Source organism: Pseudochaenichthys georgianus, chromosome 17, assembly GCF_902827115.2.
Source record: "Pseudochaenichthys georgianus chromosome 17, fPseGeo1.2, whole genome shotgun sequence".
Taxonomy (NCBI): domain Eukaryota; kingdom Metazoa; phylum Chordata; class Actinopteri; order Perciformes; family Channichthyidae; genus Pseudochaenichthys; species Pseudochaenichthys georgianus.
Window position 1 is genome coordinate 28,876,796 of NC_047519.1, and position 11,550 is coordinate 28,888,345.

The window sequence follows — 11,550 nt, forward strand, 5'->3', positions numbered from 1 at the left end:
ACACACACACACACACACACACACTGCATGGTCTGAACGCTTCAACATAACGGACACAAATAGTGCGCAACACTGACACCCTCTGGTCTAAAATGTATTACGGTCTGCATGCTGATTAATGTTAGACATTTGAGACTAATTAATCCTCTATAATTTTATATTTTTATATCATGATATTCCTTCAAGTGTGCTCAATATGATCTAGATGATCTGAGAACATAGTATGCTATTCAGACTCAATTTAGCATTTAATCTAAAAACAACTGAGCTGTTATATTAAACAAAAAACATTTGAAATGACAACATTCAGTTCAGTTTACTTGCTCATAAAAATGAATGTTTTTTTCTGGTGACCAACTTGCATGTCGAATATAACATTTAAAATAGGGATTTTATTGACTTTTTTTGGTATTATTCTATTGATATATATAATGGTAAAATCAATTTGTTAAATCATAAACATATTTTAGATAACAGTACTTTTGCACAGAAGGTGTGTCCCTCAACATGCGTTCAACCCTGTTACCCAAACCTTTTTAGATTGGCACATAAGTGAAAAAACTGTAAATCAGATGACACAGTGGAAGTGACATCAGCAAGCCATGTGCTAGTGCAATGGGTAGACCAAAACTAAGTCCTCTCTTTTATTTTTCATATTTTTACAATCTTTTCAGTCTTAAAATAGTGTGGCACTCTGACCCACTCAACCCTGTTACTGATATTATCCGAATAAAGCATATTCATTTAAAAGTTATCTTTCTTGCATTAGATATCCAAGTGTGTCCTTACCTTGAAAATAGCATTACATGCTACATCTAGCAATAATTCCTGAGGTTAAAACTCAAATTAGCATTGATTTTCAACCCTGTTACTTTCAACCCTGTTACTATAATTAGAGTAACAGGGGTAATTCTTCATTGGAAAATATTAATTTGATGCCTATCTGTTTTTCCTAAATACATAAAAAAATTATAAAATAAAAGGTTAATTTTTCAAAAATGTTGGTGTCTAAGTGGTCCTCCAATTCTGGAATGACCCAGTTACGTTTTTATTTCTCTGTTAAAAATAATAAAAACGTTTTCGTCGACAAAACACAAGTTACAGAAATCAGTCACAGAAAGGAACAGACGGGAGGAGATCCTCAGACTCAGATTGGATCATACAGGATTAAACGGCACAATGTTTATAATGGAAAAAAGTGAAGTTGAAGAATGCAGGGGGTGTGGAGTGAAAGAAAATATGGAACACATCATATTACACTGCAACCTGTACAAAACAGAGAGGGAAAAACGAAGAGTCAGAGAGGCAGGAAGGGAGTGGAGCCTGATGGGGATACTGGGAACAGAAGGTGAGGGGGTAAGAGCTGGAAGGCCATTCTTAGGCATTTGAGTGAAACGGGATTGATTTATTGATTGATTGGAAGAATTTAAAACAACGTAAACACAGTGATATAATTCCACAAGTGGGATTATATGGTGATACACACTCTTGTACAGTAGGTGGTGGTATGCACCTTCAAGTTGTTTGCAATCTGCCAAAATCCAAGGCAAGAAGAAGAAGAAACCGGATGTTCAGTGGCACTTCCGGTTGCAACGGTGTAAAGATGTCGCCGTCCTTATTTAATTTTGTGGACGCTAAAGACAAATTTACGGTGAGAATAATCACTTTTCTTCCTTGAATTGAGTTTTATGTCATGCTACATGCCGTAATGTACACCATAGCTACGTAACAGGCGTGTCACTGCTTGTTCTGTTAGCTAACTAATGTTATCATAGCATGGAGCAAATGCTAAGCTAAGCTAACAAAACGATATCTAACATACATGTTCTCTCATTATGTTCTCTTCACCAACAGGCGTCTGCCAGAAATGCACTAATTGGTAAAACTAGCAAACCTTTGGTAAATGCTTTCAACCAGTTTCCTGGACAGTAAGTAACGTTTATCTCTAAGCCTCTGTAGATGTTATGACTACATCAATGAAATGTCCTTTTAACATAACTGTAAATGTTCCTTGTGTTTCATAGTGAGGCAGAAAAGAAGACCACATTTGACCAGGCGCTGAGAGGGGTTCTTGGTGATCAGATTGTAAGTAAAATAAATGGGTCTATTTGAATGTAATACATCCCAATATACGATACAGGATGTGTATAAACTAGACATTGTTGTTGTTGTCTTCAGGTTGAGCAGAAGGCCAACTGTGATGAATACCTGTCTCTGATCTACCTGAGTATTGATGCAGTTACAGAAGGTTTGTTACTGTGTCTTTTTGGCTTGTGAATTAAAGAATACTTGTTTTGTTTCTAACTATTAAAATTGCCCACTCGGCATGCGGTTACAAAACACTCAAAGAAGTATTAACCGCCTGTTTTAACTCAACTTTCAGCAGCTTTCTTTCAAACAGACGCACAATACTATGTACCTTCATAAACAACAGAGAGATGAAAGAAAATGTAGACATTACAATATATACATTTAAAGGATTGAATGTTGTTTTTTATGGCATTACTTTACCGGCCTCTATTGTATGTTAGTGACTTGATTTCTTACTTTATTCAAGTCCCAACACACTGTATAAATGTCCCTTACCTGGCCCTGCTGCTCCGGTGTTATAATATGTTTAGATTTGACTGCTGCCATCATAATCCTGTCCTAATATGGTTGCTGCAGTGTTTTGACTACACACAAACTGTACCACAATGTTCCTTTTAGTCTTTGATGCAAGCTTTGAAACTTCGCACAAAGCTTAACATGTTTAATCGTGATTTCCCTCCTCTCTTCATGTAGGCATCTGTTCTGCTACAACTCCTTTCCTTCTGCTGGGAGACGTGCTGGACTGTCTTCCTCTCGACCAATGTGACAGAATCTTTTCTTTTGTTGAGAAGAATGTTTCCACCTGGAAATCGGTAAAAAGAAAAGTCTCTCATTAAACGTAGTGCAGCAGTTATTCAGCGTAGATCATTTAATGTACTCTCCTATTTTCCATTCTACTAGAACTCCTTCTACACTGCTGGGAAGAACTACTTGCTGAGGATGTGTAACGGTAAGGATAGTTGTTCCTTCTTGTGTGGTGTTTCAATGTGATAGCGTTTTATAACACACCTCTTAATCTCTGTAGATCTTTTAAGAAGGCTGTCCAAATCCCAGAATACCGTCTTCTGTGGGCGAATCCAGCTTTTCCTGGCACGTCTCTTCCCTCTGTCGGAGAAATCGGGTAAACAGCGTTTGTGGAGATGATCTTTGAATGAACCAAACAACTGAACTACTCATGGATGTTACTCATATCATAGTTTATGATGGCTTTATATAATACTTTCTATTTGTCTTTTCCAGGTCTCAATCTGCAGAGCCAGTTTAATCTGGAAAATATAACAGTGTTCAACAAAAATGAACAAGAAAGCACTCTCGGCCTGAAGGTAAAGTGTTAAAGCCTCATAATGACTGTTCAAATGTTCTATTTTATGTGAAAATTGTGTTTAAACTGATTTTGTTTTTTCCATGTTTATAGCACACAGAGGAAAAGGAAGATGGCATGGAGGTGGAGGAAGGAGAGATGGGAGAGGATGATGCTCCTGCACCATGGTAAGCAAAAATGCTCTTTAATACGCAATAACACAACATGTATTTAAATGACATGGCTTGTGTCTGTTTCTAGGTTTAGACCGTAACCCTATTGTTCCTTTCAGCTCCATTCCTATTGACTACAACTTGTACAGAAAGTTCTGGACCCTGCAGGACTACTTCAGAAACCCTGTGCAGTGTTACGATAAATTCTCCTGGATGACATTCCTTAAGGTAATTCAATTTGCCTTCCTTGCTCTCCGTTTTTTAAAGCTTAGAAGCAATGACTCACTTCCGATGTAAATGGCTTTTTGTCCCGCACAGTTCTCCGAAGAGACATTGGCCGTGTTCAAGAGCTTTAAGTTGGATGACATGCAGGCCTCCAAGAGAAAGCTGGAGGAGCTGAGGGCATCTGGAGAAGACGTCTACTTCGCCAAGTTTCTAACCAATGAGAAGGTGAGGAAAAAAAGCTTTTATGCCCAGAAGTAATTGTTATGATCCCTTAACCGTGCTTAAGATCATACAAAACGAACAAAAGGTATCCCAAAGTTAGGCATTTCTTTCTAAAGGCAGTGAACACGTGATACAAGGGTTTATTTGGACAGATTCACAGCCGGGGATTCTATTTCCAGTTCCATCACGCCTCTACCCACTTGATGTTCCACTGGTCTGGTCTCATCACACGGCATTAGACTGTCAACAACCTAGGATTGCAGATTCAGACTTTTCACCATCTTCTGCACATTCTTAATGAATTCACATTTTGATCGTTGTTTCCACTTCGTAAACAACGGGCTCACACAGTAGTGTCAATTAGTGCAGGGGTTCCCAACCCCCGGTCCGTGGACCGGTACCGGGCTGCGGAGGTGTTACTGCCGGGCTGCGAAATAGCTGTGAGTTTATCGTAATATTTGCAGAATTATAAATATATACAAATATTTTATCAATTTTTCTTATTTATTTTTTATTTTTGCACCTATACCAGTCATATTATTTCATCCAGTAGCCTAGTTAATCTTTCACCAGAAAACTGTTGAAAATGTCTTTTATGATGTTCCGAGGGATTCGGCGGCTCGGGGTCTCAGCCTCTCGAGCGCCCGAGAAAGTTACCGGTGCAGGAAGAGGAGCGCACAGGAGACAACCGTTTCATTGAAGACTGTTATGTTTATGTGGGGAAATGGCAGTGCATACATTATTTGAGATATATTTCAAACTCGGACTTCATTTTAAGGACATGTCGGCCAGCGGTGGAGAGCTATTTGTTTAAGCACCGGATTGGCAAAACAGGAGAGTAAACCAGTCTGCCTTGATCTATGAATTCATGTCCGGGACTCTCACGGTATCTGCTGCCCGCAGCTGTTTTATAGAAGGAAAACCTCCTTCACTTCATGAAATGGCTGCAGGCAGCATCAGGAGGCAGCGGGACGTGTAACTCCGCCTCTGAGAAGTGCAGCACCAGCGCGCCGAGAGCTGTGCCTTTTTATGCACCGCCTTCGCTGTGTTTACCTTCATCAGAACAGCGAGTGACTGCAGGCTGCTACGTGTTAACCACACACACCTCTACACACATCGAACTGCCCGATTACTCCCCCTTTTATTAGTTTTATGAAGGAGATGTCCAGTCACCAAGGCGCATGATGTGTGTGTATGTGCTCAGCTCTGTGTGTTCGGTGTGTTTGTGTCTGTCCGACACCGGCATTTGTTTTCAAATGACCATGAACAGTAATTTACACACATCTGCTAACTCCATAGGTAGCCTATATGCGGGTGTTCCCAAAATAAATTAGTTTAATCTTAATCTCGATGTAGTGCTAAATGCTATCGGACGTGCACCGGAACGAACGTCACTATCATAATATCTTCTGAAAACAAATGCCAGTGACACACACACGCACACACACCCTGGCGACCGGACATCTCCTTCATAATGCGCCTTCTCCTCGTTTTCCCAGCATTCACTGGATTATCCGTAAATCATACAAACAAAACCAAAACGTTGATTTATCTGTTTTCCCGTTTTGGTTTAAAAACTGAATAACGCGTTTTTTTGGTTTTCCGTTTTTCCGAAAAACCCAAAAACGACACCGGTTCTTTTTTAAACGTTGTTAATATGTTTTGGATGCATATTGTCCTAGTATTTGTTCAGGCTGTTACATACAATTAGCCTCTGTTGCTACCTGCTGGTGGTGAGTAAATATTCAAATCAGTTAAAATTGACAACCGGTCTGCGATTTTTTTTTTTAATGTATCTGCCGGTCCTTGGCACAATAAAGGTTGGGAACCCCCGAATTAGTGTATATGTTGATAATACTTTGTTCTGTAGGAAGGTGACTTCACAATGTGTCCATACCATGTCAAACAGAAAGGTTATGTAGTATATATCACTGGTTGCCTTCGACTTGAATATGTTAATTTGTAGTAATGCGATCTGTGTTGGACATGACCTTACTTTTCTGTTTCGCTCTTCCTCTCCAGCTGATGGACTTGCAGCTCAGCGACAGTAACTTCAGGCGGCACATCCTGCTGCAGTACCTCATCCTCTTCCAGTACCTGAAGGGTCAGGTCAAGTTCAAGAGGTAAAGCATGCCTCTGCTCGGACCTTAAAAACAATAGATTCCACAAAAGTCATCGTAGGATTCATAATGTGTTCTATCTTTATCTTATACAGCTCCAGCTGTGTTCTGCACGATGACCAGAGCGCGTGGATCGAGGAGACGACTAAACTGGTTTATCAGGTCAGTCCTAAATCACGCTGACGAACATTATTCTATCCAGCGATATCTAGCAAAACTGATAACTATGTTTCCATTTGGTAAGCTTCTGAGGTATAGTTTCATGGCGTCAAGAGAAACGTATAGTGATCTGTGACTGTTGTCTTGCAGCTGCTGAAAGAGATCCCTCCTGATGGAGACAAGTTTGCCACCATGGTGGAGGTAAGCCATGCTTTTGGAAAACTATAATTCAATGTTAAATGAGGTTTGTTGTAAGAGTTCACGAGTGACGCTAGAATCGTTCTTCTTGACAGCATATCCTCAACACAGAGGAGAACTGGAATGGCTGGAAAAACGAGGGCTGCCCGAGCTTTGTGAAAGAAAGGTAGAGAAGATATTTATTTGAATGAGTAATGCCTTAATTCATCCATTATTACAACAACATATAGTGTTGTGTGAGCTGGGTGTAGGCTGGCATAATGACAGTTGGTTCCACTTCTCTTCAACAGGACAGTAGATGACAAACCCAAAAGACCCACGAGGAAAAGACAAGCCCCAGAAGACTTCCTCGGGAAAGGGCCGGACGCCAAAATATTTATGGGAAAGTACGTGATCTAATCCAGGAGTGGTGTAGTAGTTTTGTAATAGTACGCCTCAGTTTGGAACACTGTAACAATATGCAGTAGGTCAGTATACATAACTCACACTCCTCTGTGTTTCGTTAGTGATGAGTTGACTCGGCTGTGGAACCTGCACCACGACAACATGGATGCCTGCAAGTCAGACAGCAGGTACGTTGAGAAAACAAAACATTTCCCTTTCTGTAAATATTGAAAATAGTTTGTTTTTTTAATCTGATTTCTTTCATTCAGGGAGTTCATGCCATCATTGGACGAATTCTTTACGGAGGCTATTGAACAGGCCGACCCTACTAACATGGTGGAGGATGAGTATAAGTACGTTTGCGCTGTGGCGTGTTTTATCAGACATTTTGAACGAGCCCCCCTCATTAAAAGACCATGGCTGGCTCGATTCCCAGTTCACTCTCTGTGTGCGTTTGTGTGACTCTTCTGCTTGTCGCTGTCCATAATTACAGGGTCGTGAGGAACCCAAACTACGGCTGGCGCGCTCTGAGGCTGCTGTCCAGGAGAAGTCCTCACTTCTTTCAACCGACCAATCAGAAGTTCAAGAGCCTGGCAGACTACCTCGACAGCATGGTCAGCAAGCTGGCCAAAGAACTGCCGGTGAGGACTTCAGTTTCACTTTAGAAAGAAGACATTATGCTGCTCTCAAACTGTTGGCAAAGGCTGATTCTGTGTTTTGATTGGATGCGTGCAGAAGGATATTCCCTCTGAAGAGATCAAGACAGGAGAAGAGGATGATGATGATAACGGAGACAACCTCCTCAAAGACAGCAATGACAGTGAGTTGGAAAACTATTCAAGTGTTTTTCAGGGTCCCACCCACACATTTTTATATTCATATCAATAAGTTTCTACAACAAGGTTAAGATTTATATATTCACACGCATGCATATCCTAACGTAAGGTGACCAGATTTTCAGAATGAAAACCAGGGACATTTTGAGTTTTGAGTTCATTAACATATCCAATTTTCTTTACTGTTAAAGAAAAAGGGGGGACAATTCTGGTTCAATGTAATTAGAACATTTGAACTGCTGTAATAAACTGATGTGTAGTTCTACTAATTACTATAAATGGTAACTAACTAATTAATTAAACCTTTCATAAAATCTGATTTCAATACCATGGTAAGTGAAGTTATAGTAAAGTATTAACTCACTTATTGAGTGTTCCATAACAAAACATTTTCAAACTACATAGGTTATAGCCTCAAGTGTATTTGATAATTAACATATGTACAAGATATAGAGACAACAGACAAGTAACTCTAGCAGAATGACATACTATCAAAGACACTTCAACAGAGAGACACATCTGTCAGACACACTGGGACAAAGAGATCAGACGTTTGTTGAATTTTTGGATAACCACCAGAACCTCAGCTGCAATTTCCTCTGCTGTTTCTGCTTTGAGTTCAACAACATCGACTAGTTTTGTTTCCACTGATGTGCTATCATTTATCTTACAGTGTCTTACTAATATTGGCAGCAGCTTTACATGTCCATGATTGGATGCATCAATGGACAGACACACATTCCACCTGGTCGGTCCTGTGTTACCAAGGGAGTTGCCCACGGTGCTAACACGTCACTCACTATGGCATCACATTTAGTCCTAGCACATCTACATTTAGATTCATAAAGCTTCCCTGTCAGTTGTGCTGTGCAATGCTTGGTATGACACCTTCCTGCACAGCTAGATCGTATTCTTCCTGGGAAGGGTCTACCTTCTTGAAGAATGTGGTGACGGAGGGCACACCAGCACGGGCAATGAGAGAGGCTTTTTTGTCTGTTGATGTTCTGTTACTGCTGTTCTTCATCCACTAGTGGCAACTGAACATGTTGAATTACGAGTGGGGCAGTAACCATCGTATCATCTTGACCACCTGGGCGTATGAAGGAACATTCTTTCGTCATATTGTCATTTAAGTGACATTTTCGTTTCTTGGAAAGAGCCATTGCACATTTTCTTCTGCTCTTTGTCACTATCCTTGTATACTCTTCGTACTCTGTTAACTTTTTCTTCCCCTCCAAACGTTCTCCCTTTTCTTAATTTGTCTCTTTCTTCCTTTCCTTCTCTTTCTCACTATTGTACACTCTCTTTGCCTCTTCATCTTTATTCCGGTGTTTCCCCTTCTCATTCTGTTCTTCCTCTCTGATATTTAAAAATAGATAGTACATTATTAGATACAATTGGGTCAACAGTAGGGATGCTCCGATCGATCGGTCACCGATCGATATCGGCCGATACTCACTCTTTACCGATCGATCGGTGCTCTCTAAACATGCCGATCGCGAGAGCCGATCGCATGACTTAAAATACATGACACTTTTCTCTGTGTGCGGCAAAACAAGCCCGCCAAAATGGCTTCACCGGTCTGGCATTATTTTAAGGTGTCTGAAAAAGACAGTAAAATAGCGGAATGCAACGTGTGTGTGTGAAGCAGAAACCCTGCAGCTCCGCCCGCCGGACCGGTAAGCGCAGCGAAACACACAAGAGTTAGACCTAACACACTTAGCTATTTGATCTACCTCTGGAACAAGCTAAACTAGTTACACATATATTTATTCTTCACTGTCGGGTCACACATTACTGGATCAGTGAGCTGCATGAGATACTGACTGGCTGTCAGGAGGGGGAGAGAGGAAAAGAGAGGGCTTCCGCTCATTTCTCCCGTGTTATTCTCCAAAGTGAATGTAAACTTGAATAATGTATATCATTTGAATGTAATAATTAAGTTGATTGTTGTTTGTGGAAGCTCCAGTGAATGAGCCCCATTAACTGAGTTTAAACATCACTTTAAATGGAAGATTTAAAGTGATGTTTAAATCTTCCATTTAGGCCCCGCCCACTCGATCGGATCGGCGATCGGTATCGGCCGATACTGATTCCAGCGATCGGTGATCGGCCCCGAAATTGGCGATCGGAGCATCCCTAGTCAACAGTCACATTGTTTTTGCCAATGTATAAATTGACAGGCTCTGTAATTATATAATTACCATTACACTTCTATCCTTTCACATATCTTCCTAAAGTGTTTCTTCTCTTCTTACTGTAAGGATAAGCACAACTAAACCACATTTTATTTATTTTATGAACTGATCAAACCAAGGCCTGAAAACTGGCATTTTATATGGAAGTGACTAATATAAAAAACATTTTTAATATATTGGATACAGTACTACTAGACAAGCCTACTAGACGAAATGGACAGGCACATATATAGTTTATCAAAGATGTAAAATGATCATACAATGATATGTAAAAATCGGAGAGTAAAAGTTAGCTGCTAATGGTAGCCACCAGAGTTATCGCAGCTTCCGGTTTTGGCTATGCGTCAGTCTCACACACACACATTACCAAATAAGGAGTATGTGGGAGTTCCCCTCGATTCCATTGGCTCTGACAGTTAGAAAGAGATGTCAATCAGCAAAATCGAGCAAGGGGGGCCAGAGATGTGGAAAATCCACCCAAATGACCCCAGAAGTGTTTCTTTTTTGCTAAATCTCTCTAAAAAGGTCAAATTTCACTTGTTTTGCATCAATCTTGATACAGGGTACTTATTATATGTTGTACTTTGGATTCCTAAAGCTTTTAGTCTACCATCCCATCATTCAAGGGTGGTTTTCACGATAAGTATTTTTGTTGTTGGACGGACACAATTGACATTTTTTTTACTGTGTTCAATCTGAATTTACTTTAAAATAAAAACATCTATATGGATTCTGACACTTCTACATCTAACTCACAGGTATAATCTTGCTTTGAGAAAAAAGATTATTAATTTAACCCTTTTTAGAAGTGAAGATATGGTCATTTGTTCTGGGAATGTCATTTTCGAGCCTGAGACCTGAAACAGGCTCGGCGGTTAACAGGGACATTTCCGGGGACAGGCCATTAAAAACAGGGACGTCTGGTCACCCTATCCTAACATGCATCTGCAACATTTCTCATTCCCTATCTTGACCTCCTATTGTGATGATTAAATTGCCTCCTATTTCACTTATAAGCTCATTTCCACTCAATTTACAATCAACAGTCTATTTTTATCGTCCCTATTGTGTCTTTGTTCCAGGTCCGAGCATACAGAGCAAGATGGTGACCAACCAGCAGATGGATGACTTAGCAGCCAAACTGGGCGCAGAGTGGAAGGCTCTGGCGTCTCATCTGGAGATGAAGGCGGCGGAGATGCGAGAGATCGAGACCGATAGTGAAGATGTTGACATGCAGGCCAAGCTGCTGCTGGTGGCCTGGCAGGACCGAGAGGGAGCACAAGCTACAGTGGAGAGCCTGGTGGCAGCTCTGAACTCTGCAGGGTTCTCCCAGATCGCTGACTGCCTCAATGAGGCTTAAGCTTCTACGCTACTTAATCAGTACCTACATGATATCACCGCATCTTTTTTACAACAAAAACAGTTGGAGACTTACAATTTTGTATGTAGTATAGGTTAAAGCGTACTGTTTTTTTCACTGTGAATCCAATAAATGTTCTTTTTTAATAAATCATTGTATGATCATTCATTATTCTCACATAAAAGACCCTCACATTTTGGTATAAGTTTATTTTCACCACCTATGAAAAGCAATCAGTCAATAACTTCTTAGTGTGTTTATGGTTAGGGCTTAAACATGTGGCG

At 40.4% G+C, this 11,550-nt stretch overlaps 1 protein-coding gene across 1 annotated transcript; it reads left to right on the forward strand.

The window, feature by feature from the left end:
• Positions 1-1,541: 1,541 nt before the first annotated feature.
• thoc1 (THO complex 1) lies at positions 1,542-11,417 on the forward strand. The gene is made up of 21 exons (XM_034105386.2): positions 1,542-1,651; positions 1,855-1,928; positions 2,025-2,085; positions 2,179-2,248; positions 2,785-2,903; positions 2,992-3,040; positions 3,116-3,211; positions 3,331-3,413; positions 3,506-3,579; positions 3,684-3,792; positions 3,883-4,014; positions 6,034-6,134; positions 6,227-6,293; positions 6,441-6,491; positions 6,584-6,654; positions 6,779-6,874; positions 6,995-7,060; positions 7,142-7,225; positions 7,366-7,513; positions 7,608-7,692; positions 10,989-11,417. Exons 1-21 carry the CDS (start codon positions 1,568-1,570, stop codon positions 11,264-11,266), a joined length of 1,998 nt encoding a protein of 665 aa, XP_033961277.1. The 5' UTR covers positions 1,542-1,567; the 3' UTR covers positions 11,267-11,417.
• Positions 11,418-11,550: the final 133 nt, after the last annotated feature.